This window comes from Pelodiscus sinensis, chromosome 8 (assembly GCF_049634645.1).
Source record: "Pelodiscus sinensis isolate JC-2024 chromosome 8, ASM4963464v1, whole genome shotgun sequence".
NCBI classification, from domain to species: domain Eukaryota; kingdom Metazoa; phylum Chordata; order Testudines; family Trionychidae; genus Pelodiscus; species Pelodiscus sinensis.
The window spans coordinates 5,226,245-5,247,058 of record NC_134718.1 but is presented as its reverse complement, the minus strand read 5'-3'; the positions used below and the strand labels follow the sequence as shown (position 1 = coordinate 5,247,058).

General features: G+C 47.4%; 1 protein-coding gene across 1 annotated transcript; it reads left to right on the top strand.

The window, feature by feature from the left end:
* The first annotated feature begins 1,830 nt into the window (after nucleotides 1–1,830).
* On the top strand, nucleotides 1,831–16,047 carry GDF10 (growth differentiation factor 10). Its single transcript, XM_075934636.1, has 3 exons — nucleotides 1,831–2,129; nucleotides 7,648–8,555; nucleotides 14,937–16,047. The coding sequence occupies exons 1-3, from the start codon at nucleotides 1,913–1,915 to the stop codon at nucleotides 15,126–15,128; spliced, it is 1,317 nt and encodes a 438-aa protein (XP_075790751.1). The 5' UTR covers nucleotides 1,831–1,912; the 3' UTR covers nucleotides 15,129–16,047.
* The last annotated feature ends 4,767 nt before the right edge of the window (nucleotides 16,048–20,814 follow it).

Sequence of the window (20,814 nt, the reverse complement as noted above, 5' to 3'; positions counted from 1 at the left end):
CCTTTCTTTGGCCCTGTCCAAACTGGACCCATTTGTGGCTCAGAGGCTTTCAATAGCATCTGCGCCCATCGGACAGCCCAAGGTTGGAGACATCACAAAAAGGTTGTGTTACACACTGCGACCGGCGCTTTTTCCAGCCATTTTTCAATTATTGCATTGTGCAGCCTCCAAGAAAAGTAACTTGTCTTGGCGCTGGGAAGGAACAGCTTTAAAAAGAGAGACCGGATGAACTCGACCCGTTGAAATACACCTCTGCCCGTCCCAGAGCCGCCTGAAAACTGCAGTGCACTGGAACTACAGGGAAAGCCAGCAAAGACCTGCAGTTCAGAAAAACCGGCAGCACATGACAACTGGCCATGATGTGACACACACCTAATTCACTTCCCAGCCCCTGGACACCCTTCACAAATACCAGCGGCTTCCCTCCTCAGCTCCCACTCCTCCTCCTTCCTTTAACCCTGGCTAGTGAAAATACCATGAGCCGTGAGCCCTGTTTCCAGGCAGGACAGCTCAGGGTGGTTGAACACCGGAATAAGTTGCCTACGGGGGTTGTGGAATCCCCATCTCTGGAGATATTTAGGAGCAGGTTGGATGATCACCTGTCAGGGATGCTCTAGATGGTGCTTGATCCTGCCAGGAGGGCAGGGGACTGGACTCCATGCCTCTCGAGGTCCCTTCCAGCACTAATACTCGATGATGGTAACTTTCTCCACCCTCCTCCCCCTGGCTTTAGGGACCCCCAAAGACAGGCCCAGCGGCTGTGATGCCACCTGTCTCTCTCCCACCAGTAACTGGGCACACCCCAGGCAGCCTCTGCATGGAGGGAACTCACCACAGCTCTCCCTGCAAACTTTCCCCCGCTCCCCCAGAAAGCCTTCCACTTCCCCAGAGCCCTGGCGCATCTGTTCCAGCACCACATATGGCCCAGGTGTGTGTCTCTAGGTCTGTGCGTGTCTATGGAGTGTGTCTCTGTCTATCTGTGTCTGTGTGTCTCTGCATGTGTGTGTATATGTCTGTCTGCTATATGTCTGTCTGTATGTGTCTACAGAGTGTGTCTATGTCTCTTTCCATGTCTATGTGTCTCTGTATGTGTGTGTATATATGGCTGTGTGTCTGTCTGTCTCTGTATGTGTGTGTCTGTCTCTCGCTGAATGTGTGTCTGTATATATGGCTATTTGTCTGTCTGTCTCTCTGTATGTGTGTGTGTGTCTGTCTCGTTGTATGTGTGTGTATATATGGCTGTGTCTGTCTGCCTCTCGCTGTGTGTGTGTGTATATATGGCTGTGTGTCTATCTGTCTCTCTCTGTATGTGTGTGTGTGTCTGTCTGTATGGCTGTGTGTCTGTCTGTCTCTCTCTCTCTGTATGTGTGTGTGTCTGTCTGTGTGTCTGTCTCTCTCTGTATGTCTTTCTCTGTATGTGTGTGTGTATATGGCTGTGTGTCTGTCTCTCTCTGTATGTGTGAGTGTGTGTCTATATGGCTGTCTGTCTCTCTCGCTGTGTGTGTATATATGGCTGTGTGTCTGTGTGTCTGTCTGTCTGTCTGTCTCTCTCTGTATGTGTGAGTGTGTGTCTATATGGCTGTTTGTCTGTCTCTCTCGCTGTGTGTGTATATATGGCTGTGTGTCTGTCTGTCTCTCTCTGTATGTGTGTGTGTATATGTGGCTGTGTGTCTGTCTGTCGCTCTCTGGATGTGTGTGTCTATATGGCTGTGTGTCTGTCTGTCGCTCTCTGTGCCCCTCCCTTCCCCGTGCCCCCACCCAGCCCCGGTGCCAGCGCCGCTCACCTCGCGGGCCCGGGGATTGGCCAGGCGGCCGCGGCATCAGCAGCGCGCAGGGGTCGCTCCCACCTCCCCAGCCCAGCCCAGCCGCGTCCCGCGGCAGCATCCCCGGCTCCGCCGCTCCGCAGGACCCCATGGCCGGCCGCCTGGCGTGCTGCCTGCTGCTCTGGGCGCTGGGGCCGGCCGGCGGGGCAGGGCCCCCCCGCACGCCCGAGCCCCCCGGCCCCGCGCTGGGCAGCCTGGCTCGGGAGGCGGTCGCTGTCCACATGCTGCAGCTCTACGAGCGCTACAGCCGGGCGGGCAGCCGGCCCGGGGGCGGCAACACGGTGCGCAGCTTCCGAGCCAGCCTGGGTAAGCGCCGGCCGGCCGGGGGCCGCTTTCCGCGCGTGGGGACGGGGCGCCCGTCGGGGGACGCGGGCTCCTGCGAACCTGCCCCCGGGGCAGGCGGGGGGCTGCCTGGGGTAACCCCGACCCTGCGCCTTCCTGGAGCCGGTGCGCCGCTCCCAGCTCCTGCGCGCCTGGGCGGCGGCGCAAAGTTCCCCGCTGCGGGGCGCGATCCCCCAACGCGCGCCTGGCTCCCGAAAGCAGCGCCCAGCCCCGCGCTCCGCGGACAACTTTCAAACTTCGCCCATTTCCCTGCGCCCCCGAGCTGCGGGGCGACGCGGCGCCCCCTGGGGGACCGTCTGCAGCTTTGCATGCTCTCCAGCATCATGGGCTTCCTTTTGCTCCGCTCCCAACTCCTCTGAGGAAGAAGTGGGGTTTGTCTAGAAACCCTCATGATACATCGCTATAGCTAGAGCCAGAGGTATATTGATTTAGCCTTTGAGGTGCCTCTAGACTACCCTCCATGTGCTGTAAAGTCTCAGAGGGGTATTCATGGACATGAACTGGTTAACTGCACTACAAAGCCAATTTCCCCCTGCCTTTCACACCCCCATTTTTTCCACATCAAAAACTATGAATGGGACACAGCCAGGCCACTTAATTAGCTTCATTAACAGTGTCGTAAAATTGACAGGTACTTCTTTTGGTATATATAGTAGAACTAACAGAATCCAAGGTATATCAGTATTGATATTGAGATGGATCTTGATATCTTGGATTCTGTTATTTCCACTCCAACTCATCTGATGAAGTGGGTCTTACCAAGGAAAGCTCATGACTATATAGTTTTGTTAGTCTGTAAGGTGCCACAGGCCTACTCGTTGTTTTCCATGTGTCCGGGTACCTAGGATTAGCTCTAAAAAGAAGACAAGAAGGGCACATTTGGGAAATCCTTTATAGAATAAGATTAAGATATTATTTAGGTTAATGCAGAGGGGGAATCCTCTTTTTTCGAATTCCAGTACGAGTTGTGTCATTTTTCTCACTGCACACCTCAAAGGAGACTTTCTATATTAGTGCGTTCAGGATGTTTTGGACAAGGGCATTCCAATTTGGTTCTGTCTCAGGATTTCTTAGATTTTTTAAAAAATCTTGCATGATTGGAGTACAATACAGCAATATTTTGTAGTAAGGGGTTACTAGAAAGTCATTGCTAGAACAACACAGTCACTTACTTTTCAGTGACGTGACTATATGAAAAAACGTAGTTTAAACAATGTAGATAACATTTTCTGCAAGGAGCTGATGCTCACCTCAATACATGGAAGGTTCATGTGCACATCAGAGTTTTATTAAAACCCCAGACATTTGGAAGGGGGAGAAGCCCTTCTGTTTCAGAGCCAATCACAGGACTTGGAAGACATTTTTCTACTGGCATATGATTCCCTGTCCTACAATAGCATTTCTTGCACTTTCCTGAGACCTAGTCATGGACCACTGGTTTGATCTGGTAAACCAATTGCTTTTTTCCTATGATGTAATCTTACTTGTACTCTGATTAATCTGTTTTAAAGGTAACTCAGATTAGACTTGGATGGCCAAGTTTATTTAAAACATACACACATGCTGTTATTGAAATGTAATAGTATTTAGGATTTAAATAGCTGCATTTCTTACCCACAATCTCACAGATCAACATAACTTCACATAGGCTGTGTCTACACTACAAAGAAAAATCGGAAAAAGATAGGTTCACAATTTGCGTATCTTTTTCCGCTTTTCTTTTGGAAAAGGTTTTTCTGAAATTTGGCACGTCTACACGGCATCAAATTTTGGAAAAATCTCCTGTTTCGGCACATCCCTTCTTCCTCATACAACGAGGTTTACAGGGATGGTGAAAGAACGCATCCACTTTTCCAAATTTTTTGGAAAAGTGGATGCGTTCCTTGGACGCGGCATAGCTTTTCCGGGATACCTCTGGTATCCTGGAAAAGAGCTGCAGTATAGATATAGCCATAGGTGAGTATTTTCTATCCATCTTATTGAGGGTCAAAGCGAGGCATAGAGAATTTGAAGTAACTTGCCCAAAGTGAGTAAACTGTAAAACCAGGTCTGAAACCAGAGTCCCGACTCTCAACCTGGTGTCTTCTCTGCTAGATCTCCTTTCTTTCTTTCTTCAACAGCCTGAAAGAGGAAACCCTCTCCATCAGGCCACTAGTGGCAGAATTATTAAGGAAATAACATTCATTTCTTATTATTGTCATTGGCAATTTACAAAACAGGGATCCCCATTTTCTAAGATTCATTGGAGGAATGTGCAAGACCAGGATGGGAGAAAGGACCTTATCTTACAATAAACTCGACTCTTTCCTTTTCTTCATGAAATTCAGAAGTCCTTGGGGGAAGGGAGGAATTTGGAGGGGGAGAAACATCACTTTTTTTTGCACCATTCCTGAAGGCTGTGTCTAGAGTGCATCCCTTTTCCGTAAAAGGGATGCAAATTAGACACATCACAATTGCAAATGAAGCAGGGATTTAAATCCCCCCCCGCTTCATTTGCATACACATGGCTGCTGCTTTTTTCCGGCTCGGGGCTTTGCTGGAAAAAAGCGCCAGTCTAGACGGGGATCTTTCAGAAAATAAAGCCTTTTCTGAAAGATCCCTTATTACTTTTTTTAAGAGGAATAAGGGATCTTTCAGAAAAGGCTTTATTTTCTGAAAGATCCCCATCTAGACTGGCGCTTTTTTCCAGCGAAACCCCGAGCTGGAAAAAAGCGGCAGCTATGTTTATGCAAATGAAGCTGGGGGGATTTAAATCCCCGCTTCATTTGCAATTGCAATGTGTCGAATTTGCATCCCTTTTACGGAAAAGGGATGCAGATTAGACACAGCCGAAATGTGTGTGCCTCATATTATACAGATAACATCCTTTACTGCAATAAGCAAAATAATGTCGCAGCTACAAAAATCTGTTAATTTCTCTCTTCCAGTGATAGTTCTAGATTTGTCGGGTGCATCCTTTCGAAGGTTCATATATTCTTCCATAACATAAAGCTGCTTGTATTAGGATATATCATATTCCATATTGGCAGAATGTCAACATTTTGTATCTTTATTCTCAATTGGAACGAAACCAGATTTTCCAATGTCAAAATCTTTCCCCAAAACGGAGACTAACTTCTCCGACGTCAGGCAATGGTTTTGGAGCCCCCTAGTGGAGTGTTTGGCTCCTTCCTCTGGACCATGGACCTCTATGTTGCTGAAGTAACATCTCTGAGTAGACACAAAGAGATGCTTTATGTTGCAGGCTTTCCTGAGTGGAGCAGTGGCCACGCCTGGTGTCCAGAAGGACGTGGAAGTGCCAAGAGGCTGTGCTTGCTTCTGCTCATGGTTGGTGGTACGGGAAAGCTTGGTGAGCTGTCTAGTCCCACTTTCCCAGTGTCTGGGGGCTGGCAGCTACTCAAATTAAACCCGACTACCCGCCCTATGCAGGGCTGCCCATCACTAAACTCCACCTTGTAGCTGTGACACTAGGCTTCACCCTTGAGACTCGAACATTTTCCAGGGGGAAATCCGTTGTGTTGAGAAATGCTGGTTTGACAGTGTGACACTTTCTCTGGGTATCCAGGAGTATGCGTCACTAACCCCCCTACTCACCCTCCTCCAGGAGAGAGACTTCCTGATGGTCTCCTTGAAATCAGCTCCTAACGGCATCAGGCTGTTAGCCTCCCAAACCATCTCCCCTGCCCTTACTTTGTCTTGTAGGTTAAGAGTAGGTACACCCCCACCGCTGAGTCCTCTGGGACCATTCCCCTGCCTGTAACCTTTGGGCACTCAGAAATTACCAGCTAAGATGTCCCCAAAGGCATCATGTGCGTCCCAGCTTGCCTTGTTCAACTGAGGAGCACCACCAATATCATATCACAAGATCCCTGCATGGATACAAAATTCTGTATCTGTATCCGTATCCGTATCCGTATCCGTATCCGCAAAAATGAGCCATGGATACCCACACCAGGGGATGCAGAAACTCACGGGTGCAAGGGAAACTCACGAGTACAAGCAGGTACCTGCACATTTGCAGAGCTCTAGATACAAACAGGAGCCGCATATCAGCAAAAATGAGCCACGGATAGCCACATCCACATGCTGGGGTGCGGATACCCACGGATATGAAGTGGATATCTGTGGATTTGCAAGGCTCTACACATCACAGCTCTGAGTTCTTGCTACAAGGGAAAATACAAAGTTTATTATCAAAAGCTAAGGTTTAAGCCAGGGTGAATAAGGAGAGTGATGGAAACAGAAATGGTTCCATATCAAACATAAGTATGAAATGCTTCCTGGAGTCTGAACTTTAGACAAAGGATTAACCCGTTCAAGTTCTCTCTCCAAAAGCAACCGCCCAGTGTCTCCAGCCATGGCCAGAATCCCCCTTTCACCGATTGCAGAAAGTGCTGTCCTTTTGGCTTCCTTGGTGAAGGATGAGTCTTTTTGTCTTCCCCTTGTGCTCCCCCAAGTCATTGTTTTGGATGACTTTGGGGAACATAAGGATGACTTCCCGGTAATTCCCTGGAGAACTGTCTCTGTGTTACCTTCACATCTTCCTGTTGACAGTGTATGCAAATGGACGTCCGTTGGGTTGACTTACAATGCTCACGTACGTTACCATGAAGCATGGCAGGGAAGTGAAGATGCACCCTTTGTCTGGTCAAAACCTGTTGGTGACCCTGTTTTGCCTCGGACTTTAAAACCGCCCTTCCAGACTATATATGTGACTCCTTACATAGCCTCTGTACATACATTTCATGATCATGAAGCCCAGTAGGACACAAATTTTTACTCTATACCTCACTTGATCTTCTTTGGATGAATTCGATGAGAGCAATGTGTTGGGTGTAATGAGTTTGTCAGGGCTGGTGGGGGCTATTGATAAGAATGATGAACCCTTCTTCCTATTGGCTTTTTGACAGACTCTTTGGGTCACAGTCAGAACTGAAATGTTCTGCGGAAACGTGTCAGTTTTGTTGACGAATTCAAGAAGAAACCAGCCGGCATCATTTCCGGACTGGTTGGTGGAGAAGGTGGGCAGGCAGAATAGATGGCGAGGCTGCTCCTTCTCCCAGGACGGGGGAGAGGACCAGCAGGAGGGATGTCGGAAAAGGAGCAAGGTAGTGAAGGAAAGGGAATGAGGAGGAGCAGGTGGAACTGAGAGTGAGGCTGGTCTGTTTGGTTGGGCAGTGGGCCAGGATATGAAAGGTCCAGATTCATTTTTGCCACACAGTCCAGCAAGTCTTGTGTGTCTACCTGGAGCCTCACACACTGGGGTCCTGATCTTGTTGGGGTGTCTAGGTGCTTCGATCGCTCCTCACTTAGCTTGGTTCTAAGCTGGTGAGACTCCCTTCAGCCCAGTTCCTCTTGGTCTACGGGGGGGGGAGGGGCACACGAGAAGAGCACTGAGTCTGAAAGCCCAGCTGTTTAGCACAGTTAAATATATTTTGTCCCCTGAATGTTGATTGGTCGGTCTGTCTCTATTCTCTTGCAGGGCTATTGGACCAGAAACCCCTGTACTGCTTCAATCTGACCTCCATGCAGGATTCAGAATTGGTCCTCACTGCCACGTTCCACTTCTACTCCGACAAGCGCCCCCGGCACCGGGAAGTGTTCTGCAAACGCTCCAAGAACTCGTCCTGCCGCCTCCTCCACTTGCCCCCGGCCCCGCGGTTCCGTCTCGTGTTCCGGAGCATCCTCCAGAACGCCGCCTACGGGCTGGTGAAAGGCAACGTCACGGTGTTCCTCCACAGGCGGGGGGCGTGGCAGACGAAGGACATCTCCCCCATCATCAAGGAGTCTAAACGGGAGGGCGAGTTCGTTCTCTGTGCGGAGCTCGAATCTGGAGAGAAATACCAGGACTTCCCCAAACTGCTCCCCAACCATTTACCGTACATACTGGTTTACGCTAATGACCTGGCCATAGCAGAACCCAACAGTGTGGCCGTGACTCTACAGCGGTATGACCCATTCCCTTCGACTGACGGAGATCACAGCCTGTCCTCCAATGCGTCCACAGATGCCCGGGTGAGGAGGGACATATTTCTTTCCAGCTCTCTCCAGAACAACGAGCTGCCGGAGGTGGAATATAACAACCACAAATACAGCAAACATGACCTGTGGGGAAGTGCCTACAAGTCCCTACACCCCAAAACCTCCCGCAAGGACCGGAGGAGGAAAGGGCAAGAAAACACAGAGACACTCACAAAATCGCAGGTGCTAAATTTTGATGAGAAAACCATGAAGAAAGCCAGGCGAAAACAATGGCACGAGCCCAGGGTGTGCTCCAGGAGGTACATGAAAGTGGACTTTGCCGACATTGGCTGGAATGAATGGATCATATCTCCCAAGTCGTTCGATGCATATTACTGTGCCGGGGCTTGCGAGTTTCCGATGCCCAAGGTAGTATGCGTCGCGATGGCGGATGAACGTGTCTTTAGTTGCAAAATATGTTGATTTAGGATGATTTAGCCCATCCTACTGCTACTGTGGAATTTGTCCACACTAGATTGCTCTGCCCCCCCCGCCCTTTGATTAAAATCAGCAGCTCTTTCATGATGCTTTTCAGAGGAGATCAGTATCATCTATACCCATTTTACAGCTGGGGAAACAAAGGCACAGAGCAGTGATAAGACTTACCCAGCATCACCCAGCAATTTGGTGGTGGAGCCAGGAAAGGAATCCAGGAGAGTTCTATCCATTATAGTGTTTCCACCAAAATTAATTTGGAGCCTTTTCTGAAGTTTAACAGCTTCGTTAAGGCCTCTTAATATTGAGCTTCGACTTATTCTTTAGCCTAACAGTTCTAGTGTTATGACATCAAACCACATGGTGTAGGCCGACTCAATAGATTAAAATATTAGCACACGCCCCCAACCCTTCAACTTGCTTTCGGGGTGGGAGAAAAGTTCCTACACTAATGGGGTCTGTTGCATCATAAGCACATCCTGTCCCAAGGCAGCACAGCCCAATGGCTACAGTCTATATATTAGCCCTTGAGTCTCAGGGCAGCACTGCCCAATGACCAGAGTCTATAAAGTAGCCCTTGGGAACAGGACAATATAGCCTAATGGCTAGAGTCAAAGGGGTTGGGGCAGCAGTCCTGGTAGGGGGGGTCCAGGCCCACCCTACTCCACCAGACCTCAGTGGGGGAGTGATCTGCCACTTGCTCAGCAGGGAATTACACCGCAACATGCTGAGCTCACTTGGGCGGGAGATACCACTCGTGCACCCTTCCGGGGTCACTTCCTACTAGATTTGGCATTGGGCTGACCCACATGGTTTTAGGGTCCTTCCACTCTGGAGGCTCGATACAATCTCCTGGGTCTCCGTCTCTCATTGCCTGGGTGTCTGGCTGGTCCACCTGTAGCAGGTCCTTACCTCTCCAGCATCCAGCCCAAACTGAGCTGAGCTGCTCCCTTTTATACTACCCCAGCACTTGGAGCATGCTCGGTGTGGCTGGGGGCAGGACTTCCTCTGGCTACAGGGCATTAAGCCCTCCTGGCCCAGTACGGGGTATGCACACCCCGTCACAGGGCTCAAACCATACATCATACACTAGTGTTTAGAATCCCTCCTGGGCAGGTGGATGAAACTTACTAATAAGTTCCAAAGTGAAGTCAAGTGGGAGTTTTGCCTTCTAGATTTGGCCCAGGATATACATTATGGTTATGATGATTTCCTGCTTTTCTACTTTGCTTTGACATTTGCAAGCTCTAGCAGCAATCGTCCAAGTCTTCATCCCGCACTGCCAGACAAATGAGTATTCTGCACTGATTGGAGATGTCCTTCTACATTCAAAAGCGTAGCTATTATCGGTGCTCTCAAACCGGAAGCAAGGCACCATAAGAAAGAGCAGGAATTATGCCTAACTCCCGCACTAGACAGGATAATCCATGGAGTTCTTGTAAGATATAGAAATAATTCATTTTAGAGGGACTTGGATTCTTAGATGACACACTTTCAAAGCAGGGCAGGATTTACAGACCTTCAGAACCCTGATGAATGTATACAGAGAATGCATTTGTACGTGCAAACTGCTCCGAGCAACAGCTAAGCACCATGCATAAGCCGAGGACTTTGAGTAGCAGATGTCGTATGTGGTGCCCACTATATGCTGTAATACTGTGTTTACTTAAGGTTACAGAGGGGTAGCCGAGTTAGTCTGTACAGGATGAACTTAAAAAATAACGAATAGTCTGGTGGCACTTTAAAGACTAACAAAACTGGGAGAGGGTTCAGAGAAGAGACACAATGATTAAAAGATTGGAAAACTTGCCTTACAGAGAGAGACTGACAAAGCTCAGTCTAGTTTACAAGGAGACGGTCACGGAGTGACTTGGTCACAGCCTGTAAGCACCTTTATGCAGGGCCGGATTATCCATTAGGCACAGTGCCTAGAGCCTACAAAAAAGTTTAGGGCGTACAAAAAATTCATAATTGACTTGAAGATAAGAAAACTGCTACATCAAACTTAATAATTTGCTATCTTCGGTCAACAAACAGCATACAGTTATAACATACTATTAGGCGTATGGGCGATAGGGCATTTCTCCCTTCTATATTTATCTATACTCTAATTTAAAGGCCTACGGTTATGGGAGTGCCTAGGGCCTACGAAGAGCTTAATCCAGCCCTGCCTTTATGGGGCACAAAAAATAGAAAATAAAGTTCTCGCCACTGCAGCAAACAAACAAGCTCCAAAGGCTCGAGAAATTCAGCCTAGAACTAAGGTGAAATATTTTAACCATAAGGGTAATTAACTATTCAAAAAAAGCAACAAGAATTGCGATGAATTCTCCACCGCTGGCCATTTTTAAATCAAGATTCGAGTTGAAAAAGGAATTAAGTGAGGGAAGTCCTACATCCTGAGCAATGCAGTCGGTCAGATTACGAATTACCCAACCTTCACCCAAATTACAGATATTTTACATCAGAGAATTACCACACACTGAAATAGGTGCCGTCCCCTCTTCACAGATGAGGAAACCAGGGCATGGGAATCAAGTGACTTGCCCGAGGCCATTTGTGAAGTCGGTGACATACTGCTCAAATCTGACTCCTAAGCCAATGCTTCCACCATAAGCCCATCTTTCCCCCTTTGCTTCAACAACTCAGGTTTCTTGTGAACAAATTCATGACGTCCGTTTTTCCGCGTTAAGCCTGCTGTCCCACACTGCACAGGGACAAAAGTGAGTGAAAAATTCTTAGTCGGAATACAAAAAAAAAATCTGAAATCTATTATAGATAGGCTAAGTTGTTTCTAAGGTAAGGAACAGCAAACTATAGATGTAAGTATCTCTATGTATTCAGATCTCCAAACAAGTCCACGTTTAATGTTGTCACTACTTCTCCTTCAGAAGTATTAGGCAAATAGAAAAATGAGCCACAAAGTTGAAATTCTCATAGACTCAGATCCAAAATCTGTGAGGGTTCAGATTTGTGGGTTTGGTTTGTTAGGCCTCACTGTTCTGGAAATTCTTCTCGCTGGCTGCTCATAACTTGTATTTTAGAGCAAATAAATACAACACTGAGAGATAAAGTCAACATTTCTGTCATTGCGCCTCAATTTTACCACAGAGAAGGGAAACAAAATTCTTAGAGACAGTCCTCAACTATCCACATCCAGGCAGGCAAACAACTTAATCTCTAAGGTTACATCTCCACTGTAGCAAAAAAAAATTTGGAAAAGCGGACATGTTCTTACCCCTGTAAACTTTGTTGTACAAGGAATAAGGGATGTGCCGAAAGGAAGTTTTTCCAAAATTTAGCCTCTTGAAAAAGATACGCAACTTGTGGTATCTTTTTCCAACTTTTTCTTTGTCGTGTAGATACAGCCTAAGAGGTGGGAGGGAGGAAGAAATACTATTTACAGGGGCAAAGACAAATGGTGGGATATTGTAAAAACTTGGTCCCTCAAAACGAGGCAGTCAAGAACATGGGCATGGGATTTTTGGATACCATAAAAATGAGAGTCGGGTTCAGGCCACTCTGAAAACTTGTCCTAGATCAGCCACCACAGGAATGAGGAATTGATAGGATGTAACTAACGAATTAAGTGCTCACTTTGCGGGATACGGTGCTGGAGCCATGGAATGCATCTGGGATGCTGAGCTTTGCCAAACAGAGAGAGGAATGTTTTTCTTTCTGCTGGGATCTTCATACTGAACTGACCCTAACGACTGCAGTCCGCAATTGGGGCCCAAAATGCAGGGATCAGCACTGCACGCTGACACACTCTGTACAAGTTCCTCTCCCCAGGCTTGGAGAAGCTACCTGGGAGGGGAGGGATTAATTCCATTTCCAAACTGACCTTCTGCCAAAGGTCAGTTTAAAGTGCGCAATTCCAGCTATGTAAAAATCATATCTGGAGTCGATGTTCCTTAAGCCAAGCTTTGGCGCCGTCCTCCCAGAGAGAGGTCAATGGGAGAAATGCTCCCGTCAATCTCTCTTACTCCTCATGAGGAATAGGAGTTCCGACATCGACGGGGCACCTTCAGCGTTCGATTTAGCAGGGCTTTACTAGACGTACTAAATCAAACTCTGCAAAATCAATCGCTGCAGTGTTGATCCTCTGGCAAGTCAAGATGTGGCCTAAGATCTCTCAGCAAAGGAATCATGGAAATGGAGGACTGGAAGGGACTTCGAGAGGCCGTTTAGTACAGCCCCCTGCGAGGAAGTAGGACCAAGGAACCTGAGATCATCCCTGACAAGTGTTTGTCCAACCTGTTCTTAAAAACTTCAAGTGATAGCGATGCCACAAGCTCTCTTGGAAGCCCATGTCAGAACTTGACAACTCATATAGTTAGAAAGCTTTGTTTGTAATATCAAACCTAAATCTCCCTTTTGGCACAGTAAGCCCATTCTTGTCCTTGCTTCGGTGGCCATGGAAAATGACTGATCGCCATCACCCCTTCGCAACAGCATTAGAAGATTGTTCTCAGAGTGCCCACAGACTCCCACAGCCAGCAGCTTGTGTTTCTATTGGTGGTGCACATCTGCACATGACTTGGCGCACATAACAAAATTTATTCTGCGCATGTAAGGAAAAAAAATTGGGGCAACATTGGATAACACCCTGTTCTTAGGCTGGTGTGAGTCAGGAACTTGGCATAAGCAGATGTAACTGTGGACAGGGTGGGATTGTACAAGAGGAAAGCAACTAATCAGATCTGAAGGCATATGATAAAAGGGATGGGGTGACTATCTGATACCTCCTAGGTGTATTTTTTTCCTGCTTCCATCCCACCCTTCTGTACTTTTAGGATCAAATTGCTCCTTCCGTGGGTCTGCATGGGGAGTGAATGAAGGCAGAATTTGGCCTGCCCTATGTTGCTTAAACTCACTAGTGTGTAACATCTGGTTCCACCCCTGCTGTGCCTTCAGCTCAGAGTTTCACAAGTTTTCCCTTCAGCGCCTGCACTGGCACAAAGCGAATGCAACAGCTGGCCTGCCAGGCTGCCTGGAAGGCTGGCAGAGTTCTGAGCACGGCCTGGCTGTGAGTCTCTGTGCTGCCCGGCCTGCGTTACAGCTGTTGTGTTCAGGCAGCCAGGTTCTGTGCGGCGCACCAGCCCGTACTTACCCGTGCTGGCTGCGAGCGCCGTGACACAGCGTTTGCCCTTCCAGGCCACTGAGGCTAGTGAAACTCAGCGGGCTAATTCGGGAAACAGGACAACCTGAGATTTGAGCAGCTGCTTTCAAGGATGCGAGTGCCACAAGTCTGACGTTCCACCATCCATTTAGGAAGCTGGGGTAAATCTGTCAGGATGGTACTTGGTCCTGCTGTGTGGGCGAGGGACTGGACTCAATGACCTCTCAAGGTCTCTTCCAGCTCTACAAGATAGGTTGTGACTTCATGTGGTGTCATAGCCAGAAAGACACAAGCTGTGAGCTGGTGCCTGCTGGACTCCTTGTTACCTTCTGTAGCTGTTTCAAGTCAGAGCTACAATGTAATCATAAAATATTAGTACTGGAAGGGATCTTGAGAGGTCAAGTCCAGTCTCCTGCCCCTATGGCAGAACCAACCACCACCTAGACCAGTGTTTCCCCAATTTCATTTGGCCATGGAACCCTTTTAAACACGGAAGAATTTTGCGGAACCCCTAATAACAGTCTAATATATGAGCTGAAAAAGTAGACCACAAAGAAGTAAGGATAATAATAAACAAATGTTAAACAAGGTCTCGAGATCAACATTTAGTTTAATTGCACGTGTTTAAAAACAAAACTCACATAATACTAATAAATATTTTGTAATCATAAAATGCTATTGTGATGGAATTTTCTCGTGGAACCCTTATTTTCACTTTGCGGAACCCCGGGGCTCCGTGGAACACCATTTGGGTAACACTGGCCGAGATGTCTATCCAGCCTGCTCTTAAATATCTCCAGAGATGGAGATTCCACAACCTCCCCAGGCAATTTATTCCAGTGTTTAACTCCCTGACAGGCAGGAAGCTTTTCCTAATGTCCAAGTGATTGGTCCTTCCAGGTAGGAAATACAGTTTTTAGTAGCCAAGTGAGTTGTATATAAACTAAGTAGCATGCGACATGCATAGGAACTGTGGTACCAAAGTGCTCCTAAACCCCCTATCGTTGGACGTGGTTGCCAGCAGCGGCAAAGAGCTGTTTTGTGCCTAGCAAAGTAACCAAGCAACCAACCTGAGCTGGTTTTCATTTGTTCAGAAAAGAAAAAAAATCAATTCCTGCTGTTCTTTTCCAAGCCCAACTGTGAAAGCGACTTCCCCTAAACGAAGGGGTAACCTGTTTCCTTCTTTGTTTCAGATTGTCCGGCCATCGAATCATGCCACAATTCAGAGCATCGTAAAAGCCGTGGGAATCATTCCAGGCATTCCCGAACCCTGCTGCGTTCCGGACAAGATGAACTCGCTCAGCGTCCTGTTCTTTGATGAGAACAAAAATGTCGTTTTAAAGATCTACCCCAATATGTCTGTGGAGACTTGCTCCTGTCGATAAGTCTACGCCAGTGTTCCTTTAAAGAGACCAGTGCCCCCAGCTTTACTACAGTTGTGAATGGGAAATGAACTGGCCTGTGTTTATGAATGAATGCAAGTCTACAATTCCATCCACAGAAAGCATGCGGAGACTATAAAGTAACACACAAGCTCCCCTGGAAAGATCTCCCTTCATGTCATCGTGTGTCTTGCAAATTAACAGGAGTCATCTGCCAGAAATCCCCTACTTTAAAAAAAAAAAAACAAACCCCAAACCTCTTCTTAACCTGGCTAGCTAAGAAATCTGGTATTTAGTGTAATCACTTCTACTTAAACAGAGCTTGCCAGGACCCAGGGACTAAAATACATCCTTATGTGCTGTTTTCCTGGCTGTTTTATCCCTTCAGCAAACCAAGGAGAAAAATGGATTTTGCAAAGGCAAACGTACTCTAGAATCACATTTTATGGACAAAAATTGTAAGGTTTTGTTAATGGTTATTTTTTTCCCTAAAACACTCACTTATACCTTTTAATCCACGTATTTATATTGAAAAAGAATTCTGTAATAAGGGCTTAATATGTATATTTTTCTTTGGGATTCAGATGTAGTGTGTTATATAAGCTCTTATATATACACAATATGTTAATATAACCACTTTTGGTTCCCTTTCCCTAATATATATTTTACAAAAGACATATGTAACTCCTTCCCACAGTCACTTGTTTGCTGGTTAATTTCAGATTGCTAAACATATTATATATATATATATATATATTCTCTGAATAACACAAACTATATAGTAATATGTTTAAATACTAAAAATAACCAAGATTTATATTTTTGTAAGTTATACTTTATATCCTCTAGATTCATTGTTAAATGCTTTTAACAAAAGCTAATACATTAAAGGTACAGGAGTATCTAAAATAGTGAAAATGGCTCTCTAAATCCCATGCATATTTCATGTCGATCAAAATCGATTATTGCATTGTGTCAGTTAGAAAGAAATCAGAGCTATCTGACTTGGAAAACCCTCATTATGTTTGTTGGAGTAATTTTTATATATTAAGCTAGACAGGACCGTGAGGATATTCTCTTCTGGCTTCCTGCATAATGCAGTCCAGCAAAGCTGACTAGAAATTTCTGCAGCAAACACATAACTTCTGTTTGGCACTAGAGCAGGTCTTTGAAAGGGTTGCTAATCGTGATTTCAAATCTTCCAGTGATGAAGACTCTATCCTTTCCCTAGGTAAGTTCTTCTGGTGGGTTTTTACCCTCCAGCTGTGTCTAGACTGGCAAGTTTTTCCGCAAAAGCAGCTGAGCGGAAAAACTTGCCAGCTGTCTACACTGGCCGCTTGAATTTCCGCAATCTCATGTAAGATTGTCAGTGTTCTTGTGGAAATACCATGCTGCTCCCGTTTGGGCAAAAGCCCTCTTGTGCAAATGCTTTTGCACAAGAGGGCCAGTGTAGACAACGCGGTATTGTTTTGCACAAAAAAGCCCTGATGGCAAAAATGGCGATCGGGGCTTTCTTGCACAAAATCGCATCTAGATTGGCACGGACACTTTAACACAAAAAGTGCTTTTGCGGAAAAGCATCCGTGCCAATCTAGACACTCTTTTCCACAAATGCTTTTAACGGAAAAACGTTTCCGTTAAAAGCATTTGCGGAAAATCATGCCAGTCTAGATGTAGCCTCTCTGTTAAAACTGCTTCATTTCTAACCTGAATTTGCACCACTTCAAGTCACCTGCTCTTGTCTTTTTCTGCTCGATATAAGATGTTTACTTTCAAAAGTTGCTTCCATGCAGGTACTTGGCCATTGAGCTCAGATCACCTCTTACCATTCTCTTGATTAAACAAAAGAAAATGTCTTTAGTCTCTCGCTATGTAGATTTGAGGTCTGGAAAACCTGCCTTGGGGCTCTTCTCTGAACCCCAAGTTTAATATTATGCTTTGGGGAATGGCAACCCTCTGTAGAGGTCATACCAGGTCCCCTCTCCTGTCTGATAATCCCCAACTACTACACTCACCCTCTTAGTTACAGCATTTCACTGACACGCCAATTCAATTACTGTAGCTCTCGAAGCCTCTTTTTCCCTGCATTCCAGGGGATGGTCTCCATCTTGCTTTACTGCCACTCCCTCACCGTATAGTGAGATTCAGAACCAGGGTTGGGGGGTGTTGCTGTGGGTTTTTTTTTAAATTCACCCATTGACGTCGGTGAAGGTAAATCAGAGCAAGATGTGGCCCCGTGCTGAAGAGATCACCTTGCACGATCTTCCTGTTCTTCTGTCCAAAGCTCAGGAACCGTTTCATTCTAGACATGCCTTGAGGGCGTGGGGCTGGACTCGATGACCTCTTAAGGTCCCTTCCAGTCCTATTATTCTATGATTATTCTATGATGCACCGCCAGCCCTTACGTGAGGTAAATATTACACTTAGGGTCATCCGCTGCTCTCCGCTGAATGTCCCTGGGTGGAGAACACTGCCAGGTTGGAGAACGTAAGCGCTTTAGAGAAAAGGGCATGATCCAAGGGTTTTGTCTGATATGAGTATCTACCTCTGAGGCCATGGTGCCGGTAAGAATCTTACTTAAAAATACACGTCCTGATTCTCCTCCCACTTACCCTGTTATGAATCAGCAACAATTCTATTGAAGTCCATGGTCTCCATCTGGCACTGCTTTTGGGGCATGGACTTGCTCCCCAAACCACGCCGACCACGGTGAGAAACAGCTCCTCCATCCAGGCCTGTGGTCTGAGGTAAAAATTCCTCCCCTGTACACAACGGCTGTGTCTACACTGGCCACTTATTCCAGAAAATCAGCTGCTTTTCCGGAATAACTTGCCAGCTGTCTACACTGGCCCCTTGAATTTCCGGAAAAGCACTGACGATCTACTGTAAAATCATCAGTGCTTGTCCGGAAAACTATGCTGCTCCTGTTCGGGCAAAAGTCCTTTTCCAGAAAACTGTTCCGGAAAAGGGCCAGTGTAGACAGCACAGATTTCTTTTCTGCAAAAAAGCCCCGATCGCGAAAATGACGATTGGGGCTTTTTTGCGGAAAAGCACGTCTACATTGGCACGGACGCTTTTCCGGAAAAAGTGCTTTTCCAGAAAAGCATCCTGCCAATGTAGACGCGCTTTTTCCGGAAATACTTATAACGGAAAACTGTTCCATTTTAAGCAGTTCCGGAAAATCATGCCAGTGTAGACATAGCCACTGGGTGCTCTTAAAACGCAGAAGACCTGGGCTCCATTTAAGAGTTACGCCTGCAGAGCTAACTTTTGTGTTCAGATCTGCGAGCGCAAGAAATCACAACACCGGCCCAACATTGCGATGCCAGACAAAGGCCTAGTCTAGGCACAGTTGGATACTTTGCTCAAAGAGCTGGCATAAATCATTCTGCCGAAGGAACTCTTGCTGCTACAAGTTGCATTTCCACTGGGAGGTTTTGCCGGGAGAGCCAGATGGGCAAAGCTTTTAGGTTTTAAAGGCCTAGCCTAAGATTTTTCCAAACGGAGTACTGATTTTAAGGCCCTTTGTGCTGGGTTGCCCCATTGGAGACACCCGTGGGGCTTTTCAGACAGCGTAGAGCATTCGCCGTTTCAAAATCACGTCCCTCTAAGACAGGTCAAATTTGGCATCCAAAAATTACGTGTCACTTGAAAATCTTGACCCTCAGCCGATGACTTTTGAGCTATGACATGGTGAAAGAGAGTCTGGAATTGGAGCACCTGAAAAAAATATCACTTCAGGCCATTGGGTCTCAGACTGTGGGGTCAGGACCCCAAGATGGATCCAATTTGAATGGGGTTGCCAGGGGCAGCTTAGACTTGCTGGGGCCTGGGGTTCAAGCTGGAGTCCCCCTGCCCAAGGCCAAAGCCAAAATCTGAGCGCGTCAGCCTTGGGTGGGGCTCAGGTTACAGGTCCCCTGTTACGTCCTTGGTGCTTTAGCTTTGGCTCTCCCCAGCCCTGAGTGATGGGACTCAGGCTTTGCCCCCACCCCACCTGGGGCAGTCGGGCTTGGGTGGGCTCAAGGTCCGGTCCCCTCTCCTGCAGCCATGAAGTGGTTTTTGCTGTCAGAAGCGGGTGGCGGCGCATGAAGTTTGCTCCATCCCTACTTGGCCGCAGGGGATGCCAGTTCCAGGGCTGAGCAAACTCCTGTGGACAGAAGCCATCAAGTGTTGCCTACTTCTGGAGTAGGAAGTGGGCCTGAAACACTTGCCCATGTATCACAGGCCTGGCGAGAGACCCGAGGCCTAGGCAAAAGTAGTCAAGACTTTGCTAATAGAAAGCACAGTGGAGCTGTGAGCAAGAAGCGCTTAGGTTCAGCTCCGACTCCTACAGAACCAGTGCGAGTTGGCTCAATCCTTTAGGCTTTGCCGTAAACGACTGCGATTGCTCGTTAGCTGGGGGAGTGACAGCCTTGCTGCCGTACCCTGACTCCAGTCTTCTTTTGAAGGGGATGTGCTCAACCTATCTCCATCGGTGGCTGAGAGCATCCTATATATCCCCTCACTGGTGACCCCATGAACTGAGGAAATCCTTTCCAGCCTGTTAGCTCCTGAGGAGACTGTTATAAAAATATTTCCCTCAGTAGATATTGTCTATCAGCAGGCCCTGAAAACTTGCACCGAGTGTACAAAAGAAGTTGGCTGAGGAGATCTCTGGTTCACTGATGTTAATCTACTATATATCTGAGAGAGTTTGTCTGTCTGTCTGTCTGTCTGTCCAAGAACTCCTCAGCGGGAAGAGCTAGGACCACCACATTCGGGAAGCAGCTTCCTCTTGTCGTGGCTTAAAGCAAGGTCAGGTTTCGGTTGTGCCAGGACAATGGGGAGTGCGTGGAATGGGATTGCGTCTCATCAAACCATGCAGAAAAGAGACAGACTTACCAGGCAGGTGAAAGAGGCTGGCTGCACGTGCACCCTTCCCCCCCATCTTAGACTGCTCCAGCTCCGAGGCTCCTACCCCCCATGCACCCTTTAGGGAAGGCGGGGGGTGGGGCTGAAGCTCCCTCCTGCTCCCATTTGTAGGGGAACATTGCTGGCGGTTCCCCTTCATCAGGGAGTGAGGGGAGTGCTGTGTTTGCTGCATTCCTCTCTCTGGCTGGAGAGGGCAGGGGGCAGATGAATCCGGACCTGCGCCAGCCAGGGAACAGGCACGCCTCCCCCAGCTGTGCCCACTGGCGCTGCAGTGGCCTTGCAGAGGCGCTTCTCACTTGACCCCAAGCGGCTGCCATGAGAGGGTGCTGGGGTAGTCCTCTCCCCTGTGAACTGAGCCCCTCCTCCCCAGCCTGACTCCAGAGCAATGATTCAAATGAAGCGTGAATATTTTTATTGTATTTTCCAAAACCCAAAAATTGAGTCAAGGACCCCAGCAATGCCGGGTAAACTTCCGGTGTGTCCTACATGGTAGAATACCTGGGCTAACATTGTGCCGGTATTTAAAATGGGCAAGAGAGGAGCTGGATAACAATAGGTGGGGTAATAAGAAATCAGTCCTGGACAAGATAATGGATAAGTCACCTCTAGTTCAATTGCTGAAAAACAAAGAGGAGGGGATAAAGTCATCCCAGCTATTGCAACCAGCAATGAGGTCTAGAGGCAAAACCTTTCCTGGGTCTTTGCAATGGGATATTTTGCTGAGGAACTGAGATCAATCAGACAACATGGCACCCAGATACTAGGTGTCAATTGGTTC

Bases quoted from the DNA above. Each gene is read 5' to 3' on its own strand.
- GDF10 (XM_075934636.1), top strand. From the start codon at position 1,913: ATGGCCGGCCGCCTGGCGTGCTGCCTGCTGCTCTGGGCGCTGGGGCCG. The intron at 2,130-7,647 runs GTAAGCGCCGGC...ATTCTCTTGCAG, and splicing joins CAGCTTCCGAGCCAGCCTGG to GGCTATTGGACCAGAAACCC. The intron at 8,556-14,936 runs GTAGTATGCGTC...TCTTTGTTTCAG, and splicing joins GCGAGTTTCCGATGCCCAAG to ATTGTCCGGCCATCGAATCA.